General features: G+C 38.2%; 1 protein-coding gene across 5 annotated transcripts; it reads left to right on the forward strand.

Moving 5' to 3' along the window:
• The first annotated feature begins 923 nt into the window (after positions 1-923).
• On the forward strand, positions 924-19323 carry LOC115047105 (oxysterol-binding protein-related protein 7-like). 5 transcript variants are annotated; one of them, XM_029507809.1, is made up of 24 exons: positions 924-1014; positions 1444-1487; positions 8357-8573; positions 8756-8899; positions 9082-9135; positions 9244-9357; positions 9579-9746; positions 9977-10118; positions 10297-10415; positions 10674-10763; positions 11944-12100; positions 12756-12889; positions 13821-13913; positions 14152-14332; positions 14432-14506; positions 14877-15091; positions 15205-15342; positions 15422-15485; positions 15575-15653; positions 16201-16345; positions 16474-16624; positions 16982-17108; positions 17750-17872; positions 18246-19323. In XM_029507809.1, exons 3-24 carry the CDS (start codon positions 8409-8411, stop codon positions 18352-18354), a joined length of 2787 nt encoding a protein of 928 aa, XP_029363669.1. In that variant the 5' UTR covers positions 924-1014; positions 1444-1487; positions 8357-8408; the 3' UTR covers positions 18355-19323. The 5 variants fall into 5 exon arrangements, with proteins under 5 accessions (XP_029363669.1, XP_029363672.1, XP_029363673.1 ...); XM_029507812.1 differs by having other exon boundaries at positions 9642-9746; XM_029507813.1 differs by lacking the exon at positions 13821-13913.
• Positions 19324-20986: the final 1663 nt, after the last annotated feature.

Raw genomic sequence — 20986 nt, forward strand, 5'->3', positions numbered from 1 at the left:
CCTTCAGAGGCCCTTTAGGTCCAAATGGTGAGCTTTTTTGTGAAGCATTTGCATTGGAACATTTACACACTGGGGTGGTACATAATATATACAGTATGTAGATGAATTAAAGGGTTCAAAAACAAATGTAAGAGGGTCTACAGTTGTGCATAGCTATCAAATGGGATTGACATCTTAATTTTGATTGATAATATCCCATATTGCTGGCCTTAGAATGGATTGATCAGCTCATTTGCAGTAATGCAGTGAGTATACAGCAGGCCCAGACACAGGTTATCAGAATTTATTTCATGAAGTCAAATAAATGAAGAATAATTAGAGAAGGTTTAAAATATCACATTCCACCACATTCAGGTGTTTTGGGAAATGTGAGAGCAAATAATTTGGCAAAAGCAGCAATAGAAGGAATCTGATTAGATGGGATTATGATTACATTCAGAGGGAAAGGCCATAGTGTGAAAAAGGGAGATCAATAAAAGGAAGACACTTAAAACTGACCCAACAGGATAGGAGGCAGAGGAATGAAACAGAAAGATTATTTTGTGATACATAGCATGTGAAGTGGATGTAGCAACCTTCACAGTTCAGTGTAAATCACAGAAAACACTCAAAGGTGCTTAACAACCATAAGCTTTTAAGCAACAATAACCATCCATAAACTGAGACTGAGCACGTAAGCACATCTGCTTATGATACCATAAGTCTGTGCAGATGAGAGCAGAAATAATCATACAATGAAGGAAAACGGTGCAGGTAACGGACACTTTTTGGAAGCTATATGTATATCAGAGGTCTTGGAAACTTTTTTAAGGACGGCTTTAAAGTAAACAAAGAGGGAGTATTCAACTCTAGGTGGCAGTAACACAAAATGTTGGGTAACATCGAATTGCAAAGAAAGAGAACAAGAAGTAGCCAAAAGCATGCACCTGTGGAACAATCAGTGTCACAAGTGTTCGGGGCCAGGTGGGTGCTCTCCAGTTAGACACGGCCGGCCTCCTCCCGACAGCTTCACAGGTGAGCGTGTGTTCAAAAAAAATGTCGTTACTTTTAAATACTCAAGGCCGCGTTAAATATTTAATAATTCTTGCCACTTGAAGCGGGAAAAATTATGTAATTTAGGATTTTCCTTCAATAAGGGACCCTTTTCAGTCAACTTGTGTTGGCACAAGCTTTCCTTGCAAAGTTATATAATTTCTTCACAAAAATCAAACCAAACTTTTTTTTTTTTTTTTGCGTTTATTTAGCTGTGGATTTAGACTATTGATTTATTGAGGTTGTTTATTTTTCGCACCTACTTGAAGCGCGCCGAACGTTTTTCAAAGCACTTCAGAATACCTCAATTTCGAAGGGTATTCATTGTGTAATGTGGTCTTTCTCACGCCATGCTGGTGTTTTTGGGTGTTTTCACGCTAACCAAAACCTGTTCCACACCCCTTTCAACAGAAGCCAGCTGCTGTTCGTCCTGTTGGCTGCTCAATTCAAACTGAGTGAGTATAGCTTTGTCTTTGATTAATGAAAACATGCTTAACTAGCTTCTTGAGCCGCAATTGTTACAAATGACACATCTTTCTTTTGTTTCACTCATGCGCATTTAAATATGCAACTATTACAATGCTATCTGTTCTTATTAATGGGAACGGATCTGGTAACAAGATTAAGGGATTCAATGGGAATGGTGAGCGTCAACTCAAAATGAACAAGATATTGGTGGCAAACATAAATGTGGCCATAAATTGACAAAAAGATTGTCAGAAATTTATTTTTTGACAGTCTTCTTGCAGTTGGGAAACAAGTTTTTGAAAGTTATTGTGACATAGCAGCCATGACCAATTTTAATCCAAATGCTGAAAAGAAATTTATGGCTATAACTTGAGAACTGCTCAGGAGTTTTCAAATTGCAGGGAACCAGAAGATGCTTCATCTCAGTGACTCGAAAGTAATGGTGATAAATTTGATATAAATTTTCTTAAATACACAACACTTGGGTCTGTGGCTGCAACTTTTTATTCAAAATCCAAACATTCATTTATGTGGCTTGAACTTCATACTTAAATTGGCTGTTTTTTTTTTTTTTTTTTTTTTTTAAATATGGCAGAACTTATTGAGGAGTAAAGAAGGAAAAATTATTTTATCAACACTATCAGTTTATTGACCCATAATTTATATCGGCCAATAATATTGGTGCACAGATGTAGTATTCAGGTTCTACTTCTGTTTCTTATCTTGTTAATATAATGTTGACATCAACTTCGTTGGTTCTTTTCAATGCAAGGGACTACAGTTTTAGACAGCAACAAGAGTTTTCCCTCCTGTTAAGCATCCTGGGACTGACTTCTACACCTAGAAGCCTTAGGTTGGATTGTAAACATGATAGTATGTAAACAGAGAGGGTTCCTCTCAGGGACTTGTGGACAAACTGCCTGTGCATGATACTCATCTTACATTCCAGCGAGAGAGAGAGAGAGAACCAGTCTGTTCAGGTCTCAGCCCTGTATGACATCACATAGACATGAATGTGATGGTACAGATTGTTCTAGACAGCACCAAATAGATTCAAATACAGATGCAGATTGTATCATGAATTTTCTAAAATTTTGTTCAGGTCATTTCTGTAAATATAGTATACTGTTGTCCTTGTTTCATTACAAGTGTTCAACCCAAGTTGATATGATCTGCCATCACTGTAGGGTGTCTTAATCCACTTATTTATGTTCAAGCCATCTCCCCGGAGGTTTTTGTCTACATTACATGGGGACACCCTTTGAGGAAGGGTGGACTCAGACCTCGTGGCATGACTGCAACAACAAGAATCCTGTAATCTGGAGCTTGATTGACTGATTTATCATGGTTCCATCATCAGTTAGCCAAAGAGTTTTTTTTTTTTTTTTTTTTTTCTCCCCCCTCTCTTCAAATTAGTTCTGCTAGGGGGTTGTTTACAGCAGAGTAATAAAACCTACTTTCACTTTTTAAAGAAATACTATAGAAGAAACAACTGTTGATCCCAGACAGGGGCTGTGCTCTGTGCTTAGCTGCTGCTGCTTTTAGTTTGCACTAGCTGCAGGATCCCTCGACCTGGAGTCTGGTCTTCGAATAAAAGAGTTTGCTTTCGATACTTTGAGCCTATGTCTACACACATTTTGCTGCTCAATTATCAAATTCTGGATTGTTGAAGCACTTTGTTTCCTGAGTCTGAAGAGAAATAATCAGTAAATGCCAGTGTTCTAGTGGGCCTGTGCGCTAAATGAGTGTCATAATCTTGATCTTGAAATTTGACTCCTTGTTCATTACTGCTACAAAGTTCTGTTACATTTCATCACACTAACTCAATTTTGGATCAGGACATTAGTCCGTTCTTAATTTTCAATACACTCCATTCCACACAGAGACCCCCACCCCCCTTGTTTTTTTTTTTTGGTGTGTGGCGCTAGTTCATGCTGCAGCAAACAACCAAATTGTCAAAAGGAAGGCTAAACTAATCGTTACAAGAAGTGAAAAAAGTCTTGTGAATGTCCAAAGAGGAAATCTATCATGTGTAGTGAGAAAAGTGCACTGCCTAGGTCAAGATTAATCTGTTGTTCATGTTAAGCTGGTGAAAATAAGTCCCTTTAAGCATAATTTCAAATGCATAAAATGGACAGAATCAATTTTTCCACACATTCTCACATACTGTATATGTGGGAATGCATAGGCTCATCTTTCTGTGGGTTGAAACAGCTGTCACATTTGTTTAACTTAGCTTGATGAACCACATTACTATATCGGATGTAAGGGAGATCAGATGTGGCCAAAGAAGCAAACCTTAAAGCGTATTTTTTTTCCTGAACCCAGTGAAAATGGCAGAAAATAGCCTGAAAGTCCCTGTTCATGATTTAAAATAAATATGTCCTAAGTGGGTCAAACAATGATCAATGATCAAGATGCATAGATGGTTGCTATGTTGAGTATAAAGGCACAAGGCTTCATAGCCAATTGTGGAAAAAAATTGTTCCCTTTTGCTTTGAAGGCCACAGAAACAGTTTTGCATTATGTACACTGTGTTGACTAGACTTTCTTTGAATGTTATTGAGTTCACAAAATTCAGAAAACACTCAATTCTACAGCTGACACATGGCTTTGTGGCATGAAAATGTTCAAGGCACTGTCTTAGTATTGTTCCAAGGGCTGTATCTCATGTTCTTATTCTTGGGTTTACTGGCTTAACCACATTCTTCCCATAGTAGAACTTCTTGAGCATACAAATTATTATGGATGTCCACCCAAGTAGGTCAGCGTTGTCCCAGCACAAAAATGGATGTAGTGTTTCCTATACATTGGCTTATTTGTGGCAGTCACCAACAATATCGACAGAATTAGCAATGGAATATTTTAAATCCACTGAGTCTCCTACATTAACATCACATCCCAACAATATTTGTTTTTTTGCAGTGATTGAAGGAACTGGAAAATTGTGTAAAATACTTTCACTTAAAATTTTACTCTTGCAATTATGTATTGTTTTCAGAAATGTACTCAGTGTCTGATTTTTATTTGTTTTATAAGGAAGATATTAAACTTTTTGGATTAGCCCACCAGGTATATAGTATACAATATGCTGTACACGTATTGGTATTTCTGTTATGTACATCCCTAGCCATAATGCTGTTCTAGATGAGAACTAGACCAAAAGCAGCAAATGCATTCCAGTCATGCACTGTGCATACAATTGATAGTTACAGATGTGAAATGCAGCTCTTTGAGCAACAAATATCAGTAGCAACTGTTCATAATTCTTTCTAACTAATAAGTCACAGCTAAATTAATAATAAACACAGATCTGAATTGGCTGCAGCCACAGAGGAACCAAACTGCACATTGCAATGATGGTGGCAGGGAACTGCAGTAATGTTTTGTCAGTCACAACATGCACCTGTTACTCAAAAACATGGCAGGTGTGTTTGAATTTGGAATGGGAATGAGGTTGTGAGAGGTAACTGTACATCGTTGGTGCTTGCATTACCTGCAGTAGATTCAGACAAGCTCCCAGAGGAGTAGAAAAGACGAGGCGGCTCTAGCGGTGTGATGTGCAGTTTTGGAAGGTTATAGCAGGAAAACTATTTCAGTTGCTTCAAAAAGATCCTCACTCAGTTATGTTGCTAGCTATTAGGGGTAACGGTAAGTGTATTTGTGACAAACCGTTCGGGACGCCACTCCTAGTTTCCTCTTGGTGACAGAGCACTATTGCAAAGCTGTATGTTGTTGTCGAGCCATCCTGGCAACATCATTTAACATATGGCACAGACCAAGCCTCACTGACTTTGAGCTAACCAAGCAAATTTGACTTAGTTGATCTAATGACCCAGCCTAAAGTTGGCAAAAATGAGCCATGGGGAGTCATCTTTTAGCACCTAGCATTAGCAAAGAGGAGTATGAGACTCATATGACGAATGAGAAGCTAGAGCTTGAGGACCTACCAATATTTCATCTTTATTTCAATTTGCATAGTAAAGCCAAAGAGGTTTTATATTTAATTGGGCAGTTTGAATGTGAAGTAATTTCTACATGCCACACTTTATTTGATCTTTATTTTATTGCTTTTATTTTCCTACCTAGACCTAGTATGTTTTTATTTGTAAGGAAGGATCCTTTGTTCAGTGAATTTTGTTAGTTTTTATTTTGACAATACATAACATTATATTGTTGCTTTTAGTTTTTTAAACATTCTCCTTTACCAAAAATGTACCCAAGCATGATCTCAAAACCGAGGTACATACGTGTGTGTGTGTGTGTGTGTGTGTGTTCCCCCCCCCCCCCCCTCTTCTCAGGGGAAAATATTTTGTCATTGAAGAAAAGTCCTAAAGATGGTATTTTAGAACAAGTTTTGTTCCCTCAATCTTGTGCGCACAAGATTAAGAAAACAAAAAACAACTTTTGGGACTTTAGGGGCTCCATAATCTTCAACAATCTCACCCACCAAAAAAAATCTACTATTCAAATAAAGCAATGAATGCCGCCATGTTTCAACCATATGTGAGAAATCAAACTATTAAGCTATAAATGCAACTTACCCATGGTTTTCAAAACATAGGCGTATCACGCTTTTAGCCTACTGTTAACCTGTTCCCACAAGATAATTGTGCGATAACTTGTTTGAACAAAATATTAACTTGTGCACACATGTTAATAATTTGTACCCTCAAGATAATTATCTTGTATGCACAAGATGGGGAAACAAAAACAAAACTACTTCTGGGACTTTAGCAGCGCTGTACATTTGTCATTTAAAGTGATGGCTGAAATGGCAAGATTGAAATGTATTAAACACATCTTTTTTTTTTTTTTTTTAATTAATTAATTTTTTTTACATGAGAGGTCAGAATACTCTATGGAGCCACCATAGATTGTTTTATTTCAAATGAATGTATGGTATTCTGAAACAAATCTTTGGCAGCCCTGCAAGTGCAGGTAGATAGTATTTCTGGAAGAATTGCAATGGTTGTTTCAAAATCAGCAACTATGTCACTGTACTGAAAGTCGATGCATTAAGTAGAATTTTAGAATTGTGGATCTCAGACAAATGCTATAACATTCTCTGTGTTGGCCTTTTTAATTAAAAAAAAAAAAAAAGCATTCTTTGAAATGTTACTTGTTGACATTGAATCTCGAGACGACAGAGCTGACAGGCCCGGTTGTTCAGGTAGGGAGAGTTGCTTTACTCTTAGCCCTGCCCAGATACCCACTGCCTTTGATATGCACTTGTCTGACTAGCACATTATCAGTGAGGTGTGGCATAGCTCTTTCCCATACAGGAGAGTTGAGTGAGCTGTTCTGAGGAGAGTTCAATGATGAAAGGAGTTTTTTTTTAAGAAAGCTGTGGGATTTATTTATTTTTCTTAACTTATTTATTTAATCGTTTTTGAGCAACAGTTGAAGGGATTTCTTGTGGATTACCTGTGAAGCAACTTGTGAAGACATCGGGCCTACACAGGTGTGTTGCACTTACGAGGCACTCAAGACTTTCCTGATTTGAAGGGTGCTCAATGTGTTAATTTTTTTTTTTTTTTTTTTTTTTTTTTTTAAATAAACATGCTGGGTTGACTATTCAGTTTTCATCTTCACTGACAACTCACTATTGCTTTTGTTGATGTGGCTAACGCATACATGCTGTATGGAACATTCCATGATATCTGTATCAGCATATATTCAGCTTCAACCAGCATTTGACACAACGGCCCAACTCACTTTGATATATTATTACAAATTCACTGAACATTGGCAAATTTTTATTATTGGATTTGTAATCTATTGCACTACTCTATCTATTCGTAACAACAGTTGTAGGTTAGCACTATCAAATACAGGTCCATGTTTGTAAGTCTAGTAGATGTCTGGTTCAGAGTAGCTGCTGGAATACTACAGGTAATTGGCCATCCCGAATCAAAGTGCAACATTACAACTTTCCTCACAACATTATGTAATCAGCAACAAACTGCCACCAGATATTGGTCAAACTTCTGAATGAGACCAGGAAATGGCAACTGTCCAGAAGGCAGTGTTTTATTTGTTTTATTTATTTTATTTATTTATTTATTTACCTGGAGAAGCAGGAAAAGCCACTGAATCGTCAATGGGTCATTTGTCGACTATGGTTTCATCCTCGTGCTTTGCTTGACATAATGGTTAAGTGACTTTCTACTTAACACCCACTGAATTGTTAGTCTTTAGACCTTTTGTAAAAATGTCTGTATTGTAATCCTTTTTAATAATTAATGCATAACTGTTTATTTATTTTTTGGTAAACAAAAGACAACTGTGGGTGGGGGGGAATTCCATTAAGGCATGTCTTATTTGTTGAGCTGGATTAGGTAATATGAGAGCTCTGTCATAATAAATTAAATCATGGACGCGTTAAGAGGAAATTATTACAACTTGTATGAAAGGGAGCATTTGAATTAAAAAAAAAAAAAAAAAAAAAAAAGCATGGCTACTCCTGGAAAGCATCAGTTAGGCTTTATTTATCGAAAATTTACAATCAGCTAAACATGAAAGTTATTCCTCACTAAATTCACATTTAATTATGGAAACATTTCATTAAATTCAGGATAAAGAAGTAACTTTCTATCTAAAGTAACTCGTAAGTGAAGGAGAACATGAGCAGGTCAGGAGAGCACACAAAGGAAATGACAGCTTTTCCTTAAAAGGGATGACCCTGAGCCTTACTGCATCTTTAACTTAATTTATTTTTTTTATATCTGCTCCATATAAAGTCACTGTTTTTACTTGGCTATAGATTTGGCTTGACTGGATTTTGTTATTGTACCTTTTTAAATGTAATATTCCTGTCTTTGTGATTGACTCATTGTACTGTTGACCTCAACAGTCCTGTGTTCTTTGATATGAAACACATGCTGCCCTGAAGCTCCTTAAACTCCATGCAGCGAAATCCTTCACACTTCACACTGATGGACCCTCAAGTGTGTCCGCCACCACTGAACAGCAGCCAATCAGTGATTGGCTTTGACAAATCCCCAGCCAGCACATTCAAACCTGGCCACTCACGGAACAACAGTAGTGGCTCCTCCAAGCAATCAAAGCAGGTAAGATTTGCAAGCTTAGATGCGTACAAAGTAGTTCATGTTGAATTTTTGCAGCCTGTGTTCATTTCTGTGCTATCATTTGCAACATATTTTGCTTACCTAGAGATTTACTGGGTCAATTTAATACCTCTGGGCTAATTCTTGTATATTTTGTAGTGAAGTGTGCGCTCTGTCTGTGACAGGGTCGTGACTGGGAAATAATGGGTGACTTGCAGCAACTGGAAATGTGCTCTGCTCCTGGCTCCTCTCTTGACCTTAGTATCCCAGGGATCTGTGAAGGTTACCTGATGAAGAGGAGAAAGTATCCACTCAAAGGCTGGCACAAGGTGGATCAACAGCATCTGAATTCTGTTCTGTTAACACATGTTTTTTCAATTGCGCTCGGTTAAATTTAGAACAAGCTGAATTGAAGAAAAGGTATTTTATGTGTAACTTCTGTGTCCACTAGGTTCTCTTTGACATTCCTAATTGTTTTTTATCTCACTTAACTATGTTTGGTCCATTTTAGAGATTCTTCCTCTTGGATAAAGGAATCCTAAAGTATTCAAAGACGCAGCAAGATGTAAGTGTACAAGAATAAACCTGGAGACCACCTCTGCTCACAGATGTAAGGTCTGTGGAGACTGGAGATGAGAGGAAAAGGGTTGTAATTTTATCACTGTTTTTTTAGATTCAGCGAGGAAAGCTCCATGGCTCGCTCGACGTCAGTGTGGCTGTCATGTCCATCAACAAGAAATCCAAACGCATAGACCTGGATGCTGGAGACAACCTGTACCACCTCAAGGTAGCTGACATAATGCAATTTGCATGGATTTTAGAACTGTTGAGGCTAAGGTTACTGCATGATCAACGTGGAGTGTTACATAAATTGATTGCTATTTATAAAGTTATAATTCACAATTGAAGGGATCCAAAAATGTTCTCTCTCATCTAAAGTAAACATAATTTGGTTTCTCAGGTCCTGTTTATCTTATTACCATTTTCTCTCCAATTCCCTCTTGTTAGGCAAAGAGCCACGATATGTTCTACATCTGGCTGACCAAGCTCTGTGCCCATCGTATGTTTCAGAAAAATGAGGCAATGAGTGTCCATCATGGTGTCCTACATGCTCTGTCCACTGGCCAGAGTACCCTTCCAGCTATGGCCAATTTTGCCCAGAAAAATAGAGCAACAGTCAGTAGTGTTTCCCTATTAAGACTAAGCTTATTGGCTAGTTAACCAAATGTTTTTGTTTTACAGGTGTAGCTTTAGATATATCACTTTAAATACAGATTTACAATTGACATTGTACATATTGTCCATTTCCAGTAGACTTAAAGTAGTTATAGCTGACTTAAAATTAATAAAATGAATGTAGTTTTCAGTCATTGGTTTTTATTTGAAATGTGACTTTTTTCCATCAGCCCTCTTATTATGCCAGCTCCACCTCAGTATATCAACCTGAGATGGCAAGCCCTGCCCCGGTCATCCGTTCCCACCCAGGGGTGACCAGGAAGGTCTCAGCCTGGCTGCAACAGACACATGATATTGATGCAACGTCAAATGGTGAGATCATCATGTCATCTTGATCCTCTCAGTGAAAACTGATTTGACCACCAGTGTTTTTACAAATATTTACATACAGGAAATACATTTGCTTGATTTTTGAATGCACAAAAAATTTTTAATGTATTACTTTTTTCATGTGTTATAAACTGTGATTCTTTTCTCTTGGCTCTGTCAGACCTGGCTCGCTGTCAGGCAGAGCTGACAGAACTGGCCCAGCTCATCCAGCGACTCCATTGGCTGGAAGGTGGTCTGCCAGTCACAAACACCGATCTGGAGATGAGAATCAGCATGCAGGTGACTGTTCTTGTGAATAGTGTGAATGTCTAACTCAATTATTTCACTATTTAAAAACAAGTGGGTGAGATGATTTGTCTTGTATGAGATAACACTTAATTCATCTTCAGGGGTAGAGTCGGCATGTAGACTTCTATAAAGACAGCTGATCTACTCATTTCTATCGGTGATGTGTGGTTTAAAAAAATTAACTATAGGCAACTCGAAGGAAAGCATAAATGGCAGGCTGCATTTGAATGTTCTGTATATCTGCTTTAGAATCTCTCCCTTGAGAAACCCAAGAGGAAGACAGGGAAAGTGTTTGGACACTCCAGGACTTTGTCCCGTGTTGAAGCCATGGGCGGAATGGTAAGACTGACTAAAGGACTTTAAGTGTGAATGAAGCATTAGGATTCATCTCAGGATGCATCTACTCCTACTTCTCATCTGTGCAGACTATCAATGTCTATTTTTGTATCAGAATCAATCCGTATCCATACTAACGACAGGAAACGCACATACAGCAGTATGAAAGTTTGTTAGTTACTGTTAATGTGAACAGTTAAACAAGTAGATGAAATTATCTCCAAAAGGCATACAATTGCAGGTGACTCATCCCCTTCACATTTTAAACTAAATTATTTATTTTCATCTTTTTATATTTTCAAAATGACAAAGGAAAAGGGTCCACAGCAAATGTTTGGGCGCCCTGCATATTTAGGACTTCGTAACACCCCTTTGGCAACTATCACCAATGGCAAATGCTCTTTGTAGCCACGCAAGAGCCTTTCAGTTCTTGTATGAGGGATTTTTGCCCATTCTTCCTTACAAAAGTCTTCCAGTTCAGTAAGATTCCTGGGCCATCTTGCACACATCTCTTTTGAGGTCTATCCACAGATTTTCAATTATGTTTAGGTCAAGAGACTGAAAGCCATGGCGAAACCTTCAGCTTCTGCTTCTTCAGGTAGTCAATCATGGATTTTGAGGTGCGTTTAGGATCATTATCCATTTGTAGAAGCCATCCTCTTTTCAACGTTTTTACAGATATTAAGTTTGTTTCCAGAATTTGTTTGGCTATAATCAAATCATGATCCATCCATTCCCATGCTTAACAGTTGGAATGGTGTTCACATTTAACAGCAGCTTTGAGCAGGAGTGTCCAAACTTCTACATGCCACTGTACATGGCCAATGGGCACATGTAAGTCAGTGTAAATGGGAAGTAAACTGTCTTCTCTCCAGTTGATTCATTACAGAAAATACTAAAAATGAGAAACAGTTAAGACTGCAGATTTAAGTGCGTAATAGCTGCTACAAAGACAACAAGGTCAGCAGTTCCTTTTACCACTGTTTTTTTTTTTTTTTTTTTGAAGGGTCTCTTCCCATCCAGCGTACAACACAACCATAGAGTTGTCGATTAGACATGCTATTTAAGGGTATAAACTCTGTTTGCAGAATAAAAACAGTGTTAATGAAGCCATGATGTTAGCTAAATCTTTTTATTCAGTCGGTTTAATCATATCATTCCTCTTCTTTCTGATGTTCTCCAGTTTACATCAAGCCACCTGAGTACCAGTGCCTGTACTGGTTTGGAAGGTTCTGTTCAATCCATCCCTGACTATGTCTACTCTCAGCTGTCCAACCCTCACGGCACCTCACCTGAGGCCAAGAAGCTCCAGCAGGATATCTGCACGGCTTCCCATAGGGGTATGGTCATCTTGCCAAACACCAGTTTTTGTTTATTTTTATTTTTTTTTTTTTAAATATGTAAAATTGAGCTATTATAACAACTTTTAGTCTACACAACAGAACATTTTAACTAGTGTATTTCATTCATTCACTCGGTCAATTTTAGTTGTGCTTTATACAGGTCTTTGTAAGAGGGGGGGAAAAAAATTGTCAATATTACCTGCTTCTGTTTTTGGGTGAGGGTTAGGTTTTTGTAGGGGCTTAACATAAGCAACACAGGCTTGCATAATTCATTTTCTCAGCCTGTACAGAATTGACTGACACCTGGTTTTTCTTTAGACAGATAAGCTGCTGATATTACCTGCATGGTTACTACAATGGTCTTTGGTAATAAAAAAATAAATAAATGAAAAATAACAAGGAGAGAGAAACAGTTCCATCAAACATTCATTAACAACCTCAGCTACTTTGGCAACTGGAACCATATCAAAAATGGAACCCGCTATCTGTACCCCAGAACAATGTTTCTTTTTGTTAATGTATTTTTTTTTTTTTTTTCTGGCAACCAAGACAAATTAAAATGCATATACTAATATTGATACTATCTATCAATACTATTGATAGGTATTAATGATGTGGACATTGACTTTAATTTATATTTCTTGTGTTGCAGTTCATTCTTCTCTCACATCCATTCATGAGATTTTATCATTGGAGAGAGAGCGACTAAGGCAGGCCTGGACTGGCCCAGACCTGAGGCAGAACACCTCACAGCAACTTGCTACACTGTGCAGCACACTGTCTGAAGTAATAAACGCACTCAAAACCCTGAGCTGAAAACAAACCTCAAACTAGCCCATTTCCTTCAAAATCAGATGAACATAATATCCCTCCCTCTCTTGACCTCTGTGCACTTCCTCACCACCACGACCTTGTACTTTTCCTCCTGAAATTCCAATTTTAAAACAGCATAAAACACAACAAGCACAAAGTGGTTATAAAATGCAATGCAGACCAAGCACTGTGTCTGTAGGTGAGGCATTGTGTGAAACTGCTGAGCAGGTTTGGGCTGTTCTCATGCGAGACGAGCAAAAGTAATCACAGGTGTAGCCTGAAAGAACACACCTTAAGTCTTTTTATTCCTCATTTCCTCACACACAGCACTGTCAATTAGACAGTAGGAATGTCATTTGTGTCTCAATATCCCTTCTCCTCTGGTCTTCCATGAGGTTTCTCTTTAGCATGTCTTGTCTTTTGACTGTTTCATGTTACTTTTATGCTTGCATAGATGGGACATGGGTTGGTGCCATTTGGGGCTTTATTTTGCTGTTGGTTACCTGGTAGCTGGCTGTCCCCCTGAGTTCTCACTGGGAACAATGCATTTAATCGATAAGTCAGTTCACTCTGCTCCCTTTCGTATCTGGACAAGACAAAATGAAAGTTACAAATGTAACTACAGTTATATGAATCCTGAATGACCGCCAGAGGCGGTGCTTTAAGCACTGAATATTCCCCTTTGCGCATGCACAGTGCGGTCAACAGGGATGAAATAGAACTGCTGTTGTAGACTACAGCAGGGATGCAGTTTTACCCTCTGAACCCTCTAAACATTCAGTCATATTGAATGCTATGGAGTTTGCATGATGTTCTGTTCATTTATTTATAGTCTGCTGTGGTTCCTCTTGTCCTGCATGGCTGGTCTGTGTGTATGTGTGTGCATATCTATGCATGTGTATAGCTTGACATACAGTCACGTCTGACGAAAGTCCACTCACTTTCCCTGTCCTCTGACTCTTCTGAGGAATCCTTCTGCACTGTCCTTCCAGACCAGGTGTGTATTGCTTTTTGTTTGTGTGAATGCCAGTTTGTCTTTTTGTGTATGGTAATTTCATGATCTTGCGGTTGAGCTGTGTTGCATTTCTTGTTCCTTTGTCTTTCCACATGCTCAATAGTCTGGTAATCTGTTTCAACTTTTTACTTGTACTAAGATTGTGGTAAGTAAGGCTTTTAGCTTGAAAGATTAAAATTGGTAGTTGGTTCCCCAAATCACCCTATGCCCTCTCTGACAGAGGACGCCATCAATGAACCGCCACAATCAGCGTGCACCTTCAGTGGCAGATTCCATGGCAGAATATTTTGATGCAAGTGAGGTGATAGTATGCGAAAGTTCCTCAGAGGCAGAGGCTTCGGATGAGTCGGGCCTCAGTGACATCACCACCACCAGCACCTCAGAGCCGGAAGAGGGTCACAGTTAGTTTTTACCTATTTCCAGTTATCTGTAGCAGTCAGATCATATAGCTCAATCACTCCAACTTTGAATGAAAGTAATGATTCTTTCCTCTCATCCAGCGGCTGCCACCCTTAACTACAGAGCCAGTCTGAACAATGCTCCTGCCAAACCCAGCCCAGTGCCCACTGACACAGGTAACACCATCATGTGTGCTTAATCTGTGATGTTGAGAATGAGGATAGTGGTGTCTTCTTTGTACTCCTGGGTTACCAGTGTAGTCTCAAGTACCAGGACCATACTTAGACAAGTACTGTGACATTAATTTAACCTTATTGACCTCCAGTTTTTTTTAACTAATGTCTGAACTGTTTTTGGAGAAGTTGGCAAACTTTCATTAAACAGACTGAAGACTTGTCAGTATGAAGAGTTGAAAGAAATATTGGTCATTAAAGGCAAAAGATTACCAAGTTTAAAAAAAAACTAGAAAAATACTGAAAATGACATGGGGTGTGCTATGAAAGCAGATTCAACTGAGTACATTTAAATTTGCAATCTGTAATACAGGTCGACGGACCACACTCCCTGCCCCAGGAGCAGACAACAGTCACATTGGCATCATGACCATACTGTACAACAACATTGGCAAGGACCTTTCCAGAGTCTCAATGCCAGTGGCCTTAAATGAGCCCCTCTCCCTGCTGCAGAGACTCAGTGAAGAACTGGAGTATTCTGAGCTCCTGGACACTGCAAACCACATTGATGACCCATATGAGAGAATGGTTAGCTGGTTTTAGTAAGACCACTAAATAGCTGGCATTGTGGTACGATTGGGCTCAGTGCTAATTTTCTTAATGTGTTTTTTTTTTTTTTTTTTTTAAATGCACATTGCCAGGTTTATGTCGCAGTCTTTTCCATCTCTGGCTATGCATGGGCATCTTGGAGGAATCGCTACAAGCCCTTCAACCCAGTTCTAGGAGAAACATATGAGAGTCACAGAGAAGACAGAGGCTTCCATTACATTAGTGAGCAGGTAAAGGGCATGGAAAGACATGCATCCAAAAAATGATATACAAATATATCAAACTGTAAATGCTCTGTTGCATTGTCAGGTATCCCATCACCCACCCATCTCTGCCTGTCACGCTGAGTCAGAGAACTTCACTTTCTGGCAAGGTAAGAACAGTATGTCTACTGATAAGCGCTGGATTCACTTGCACTGTGGGAAAACCTAAAACACTTTCTGCTACTCTGCCTGCTCTCAGATCAGAGATGGAAGTATAAGTTCTGGGGGAAATCAGTGGAGATCATCTCTTCAGGACTGGTCAACGTTAACCTTCCCAAGTGAGCCTCAGCTTCTTGCAGAGCATCAACAGCCTATATACAACTTGTAGTATCATTATTGTTTTAAGTAGTATCATTAAGTTTGATACCTGCTCATACAATACTCAATTAGTCCACAAGTGGACAATCTTCAAAATTGTACACCTCTGCTTGTATTGCAGGAACATTTGTAGATTGCAGTGTTTGTACACTGTAATAGTGTTATATATTTGAATATAAATTATGGTAAACATAATTTCTAGACATGGTATTAATGTATGTTTATAGCAGTTTAAGATTCGGGAGACATGATAACTTGAATTTTTCATCGGTCACATTAAAAATTATGCACTACTGATTGGTTCTCAGGTGAGGTCAGTCTGTCTCATGAAGACTCATTCACTTAATTTTAAAGATAAGTTGGAAAAGGTCATAAAATTTTTTATAAACTCTCAACTGATAAATACAAAAGTGTGGTTGTGCAGCTGAATGCCTCCACATTTGTGCCTGATTTCAAAATGATATGATTGTTAAGCGGCCAAACTTTATTTCCCTGTTTTGTGTGTAGTTATGGTGATCACTATGAATGGAATAAGGCAGTGACATGTATCCACAACGTGCTGAGTCAGCAGCGGTGGCTGGAGCACTATGGTGAGGTGGTCATCAGAAACACACAGAGTGATGTCTGCACCTGCAAGATCACCTTCGTGAAGGTGAGGACGCAAAGATGAACCTGGCTCCTTCAGTCAGCGTCGTCCTCCGTCTAGTGTTTATACTCCCCCCCCCCCCCCAGTTTTATTTAAATGTTTTACTACTCTGACACTTACTCCACGTATTCTAGTCTCGCTACTGGTCCTCAGATAACAGTAAGAATGAGGTGCAAGGAGTGGTTCTGGACCAGGCTGGAGAAGTGGTCCATCGCTTTGGAGGCCTCTGGCATGAAGGCATTTTCTGTGACACCCTTTCAACACCAAAATGCATCTGGAAGCCCAGTAAGTAGCATTCAGCCCTGCCTGACAGTGCTGGTTCTTTAACTTTTGAATTCATAAATTAATGAAAAAATAGAATGAACAATATAAAAATGCAAAAGTACTTTAATGAGTTATAATAATGGGTCACATAACTACTGGACAGGTGCACCATGGCCTTTGCACTATAAAAGGCCATGTTTGTGTATGCACATGCACAGTGCATTTTGCAAGACAAGTCAAAACCAGTGTTTTGACGTGTGTCTTGAACATAGAGGAACAGGTACTATAAGAATTATTGACTCCAGAAAGTCTTGGCTGCTATTAAACATTTCTCCACATAACCCTGTTTTGTCATGTTTGATGTCATTTCCTTTTTAGATGTGCAACCTGAAGACCACTTTCAGTTCTATGGCTTCTCACACTATGCGAGAGAGTTAAATGAACTGATGCCTGACCTGAAGGCTGTGCTTCCACCAACAGACACACGCTTCAGACCAGACCAGAGGTATAGACAAGGAATGATTTTTTTTTATTTATTTATTTTTTTTAATTCTTTCTCATTTTTCTGATTTCACTAATGACATCAGTTCATGAGTGTTAACAGCTGCTCTTACAAACTTTAAAGATGACATTCCCCCACACAGGTTAAATTCATTTCACAAGGTAGGCCTGGGTGATAAATACATTTTTAGTTTAGGAAGATTTATTTTTAATCTCTTTAACTTCCACCACCAATGCTCCAGTTAGGTTCCTGTAGTTCAGAGTGGGCTGAGCTTGTCATTACCCTGACACGAGTCAAATAAGTGCAGTGATGCACAGCCTGATATGCCATTTTGGACAGCTATGTGTGACAACTCAACTTCGGCAAAAATGATTAAATTGCAATTCGAGAGAAAACATGAAAGAACATTTGACAATTTGGCACTCTAACCCCAAGGGGAAATTTTTTTCAAATTCCAGAAAAGAAAATCAAAATAAAATGGAAGCAAAACGTCTTTTGAATAATTTCTTAAAGGTAAAAAAAAAAAAAAAGAACTATTAATCACAGTCGCCTTGCTCTGGCACAAGTGTCTTGGATAGAAAAATTTTATCTTTTCCATTTCCATGTTGTCCAGTTTATATTTGTAACCTTCTATTTTCCATCAGGCTTGTGGAGGAAGGGAAGATGACAGAGGCTGATAAAAAGAAAGATGAAGTAGAGGAGAAGCAGAGGGAGAGGAGGAAGGAGATGGCAAAGAGGGGGGAGGAGCATGTTCCCAGGTTCTTCAGGTGAGGACCTGTTTTTGAACTTGTGTGAAAATATGAGGTGCATCCAGCTCTAAATCCCTCTAAATAATATTGAATTGCTAATGTGTAATATTTTGTTCACATTGAAGTATAACACTGAGTCCATCACAAGTAAGACCTTGTATGTAAATATTCCAGAAAGATTTAGAATTAAAATTAAACACCTCCAAAAAATATTTGGATGCTTGTGTTCCAATGTGGTTGGGTTTTTTTTTTTTTTTTTTTTTTTTTTTTTTTTGGGGGGGGGGGGGGTGTGTCATACCCATGGCCAGGCATAGCAACCTGTGCTGTTTTGTGAAATTTTGGCTAACATCTTTGTAGGCTGCACGATAAAGAGTTTGCTTTGTGTTCTCAGGAAAGATGTGGATGATGCTGGCAGGGAGGTGTGGCTTTACAATGGCACCTACTGGAAGCTCCGCAAAGAACCAGGTTTCTCTAACACAGAAAACCTGCACCTGTATTAGACCAGCACTTCTTACTGAGGCTATGTGAAAACAGCCAGATGCTTAACACATGGTAAGATGATTATGCATAATCCTTTATTTAAAATAGGTCAATTTTATTCACATTAGTCCATCGAAATGTAGATTAATCAACTGCAGTGAAGTGATTTTGTGTATGCTGCTGCACCACTACTACAAGGCTGAAGAGGAGAGGGACCTTTGTTAGCATGCGTGAACCTCTTTCTCGGTTTTTGTGCCACATTAGAGGTGAGATGCCCCCCTGGAACAGATGAAAACTTATTTTGATTAAGCCGGATGTCTATTCAGTCTTTTGTCTACCTCTAACAATAATGGAGACATTAAATTTAATCATTGTTTCGAAAGCCATTAAAGCTCATGAAATTAAGTTTTAAAACGTCTATCGCTGCCTCAAGAAAATTCTGGGTTAATAGCTCCAAGAAATTATCTCAGGACTGAGTGCTATCTGTGTTTAAATTGTCTTCTGTATGTGTGGGGAAAAATGTGAGTATATTTTACTCCTCTTACTTTTAATATGTCTGTATAATTGTTTGTAGTCAGGCTCATTTTTATGACAGTAAGACAGCAGAATCGAGGACACATGGAGGGGCTGAGTCTGGTACTTGTGGTGTTATAAGTGAATTGGTGCTATCCTGCTTACTTTCTCAGTGGGTCTTCATGTATAAACGCATGTTGATTTGTAAAGTCAAATTGTGGTTTTAATTTTTTGATGTTTAGTTGTGGCACATTGGTTCCTTAATGTGTCCCCATGCTGGATATATCTAGCTGTCAGGTGATGATTGAGTCTTTTGGAACGTTTTATTCTGTTGATGCAATGTTTTTTTTGTTTTTTTGTTTTTTTTTTTTAATTTGATGTTTCAACAATGAATTCTAATGAGGAAAAACTACTGTTGAATCCCAGTCAAATGTTTTTCTTTGGTTTTGTTTCAAATAAAGGGTTCTATAATCTCACACAGTTCTGTGCAAAACCTTTCAGTCGAACCTTTGTCGTTTGTCAAACACTGATCCAATTCAGTTGTTCATCCTGATTCATTCTGATGGAGATCATTTACATTAACGTGGATGAGGTGAGAACAGTAGAGGGCGGCTGAAGGTGAAGATCAGGAAAAACATGGGAACAACAACCTGAGAAGTGTGGATAGCAATGAAAAGTGTCTGTGTTCAGCTGACTGACACTGGCCTCTGCCCATCCCTCTCAGGTTTCCTCTTATTTTTCCCAAGACATCAGCACTCCATATGTCTGACTAAATCTAACCCTCTAAGTTTCCTGTCTCATCTTGTAAGATTGACAAAAAATTAAACTGTCTTTTTGAGAATGGATTGTGGTTTTACCTGTGAAAGTACCAAATGCTGAGGTAGTTGCATTACCTACACAGTATTCAAAAGTGCATGAACAAAAACTCCATACCAGACACACACGGGCCAAACTGGGACCAGTGTTCCCATCTTCCATAGGTAGCTTTATGAGGAATTTACTTCACTTGACATTTTTAAGATGTGATGTGTCAAAATAAGGGTGTATTCTCAGAAGCTGATCTGGGGTCAGCTCTGTTTCCCCATGTTGGATTTGTGGAGGAAAACCAATCGTACTGAAAACTTATGACCAAACCCTGCCATCCCAGGACCATGTGACAAGTGATGACACATCAGAACGGAATATCCAGTGTAAGACGGCCATAAATTTACTTTAACTGTATAACATGTTAGACCTACTGTTGTTTCTAGTCATTTCCTTTATACACCAAATTCAAATTAAGTGATTGGCTTTAAGAAAAAAACAAAGAAATAAATAAAAATCTGACCTATAATTATGACCTGGTATTTGCATAATTAAGTTCTACTTTGTCATTATCACATACCAATATATACTTAGATTTTTTTATTATGATTAATAATCTCCAATATTGTGAAATATTAAGTATGATTGATCTCAATTCTTAGGTTTTTAAATTATGTAATCAGTGGGATTTAATACATAATTATCAGATATTATTACATAATTATAGGTTAATATACACACATTAACACATATAAACCACATGTGTTATACTAGATCTCATGAGTTTCTGTTTCATGATCTTCAATGATGTTAATTGTATATATTTTAAATTATAAGTCAGGGTTTTAATACTCCCTTATTATGACAGGGCAGTGATGAAGTTTCTCTTAACTATGAAAAAGCTATGCTATGCTGTCAGTATATATTATTGAGAAATTAAGACCATGAATATTATGAAGCAATGAGAAGAAAACCAAAAAAAAAAAAGAATATGGAGAGAAAAGAGTATAACTGTAATTATTTATCATATAGGTAGAGATAGTCCTTAGACAAGTTATGTTATGTAATTTGAGAAATAATTTGATAAATTTTAAAGAATTGAACTATGATACATTTTTGAGATTTTTTTCACATATATGGAATACTGAGTTATAATAATAAGAGAGGTAAATATGAGGGGGGAATTTCTAGTTTGGGAAGCATGGCAGCAATAATGGTCAACCCATCACTTTCTTGCCCCACTGCCAGAAGGTCGATTCCCATGCAGTCCTGGGGCCTTTCTGTTTAGAGTTTGTATGTTCTCCCCATACCAGCATGGGTTTCCGACAGGTACTC

The sequence above is a fragment of the Echeneis naucrates genome, chromosome 8, assembly GCF_900963305.1.
Source record: "Echeneis naucrates chromosome 8, fEcheNa1.1, whole genome shotgun sequence".
Taxonomy (NCBI): domain Eukaryota; kingdom Metazoa; phylum Chordata; class Actinopteri; order Carangiformes; family Echeneidae; genus Echeneis; species Echeneis naucrates.

Coding starts and splice junctions, on each gene's coding strand:
- LOC115047105 (XM_029507809.1), top strand. CDS start 8,409: ATGCAGCGAAATCCTTCACACTTCACACTGATGGACCCTCAAGTGTGT. Junction 10,416..10,673: donor AGATGAGAATCAGCATGCAG/GTGACTGTTCTT, acceptor TATCTGCTTTAG/AATCTCTCCCTTGAGAAACC. Junction 14,507..14,876: donor CCCAGTGCCCACTGACACAG/GTAACACCATCA, acceptor TCTGTAATACAG/GTCGACGGACCACACTCCCT.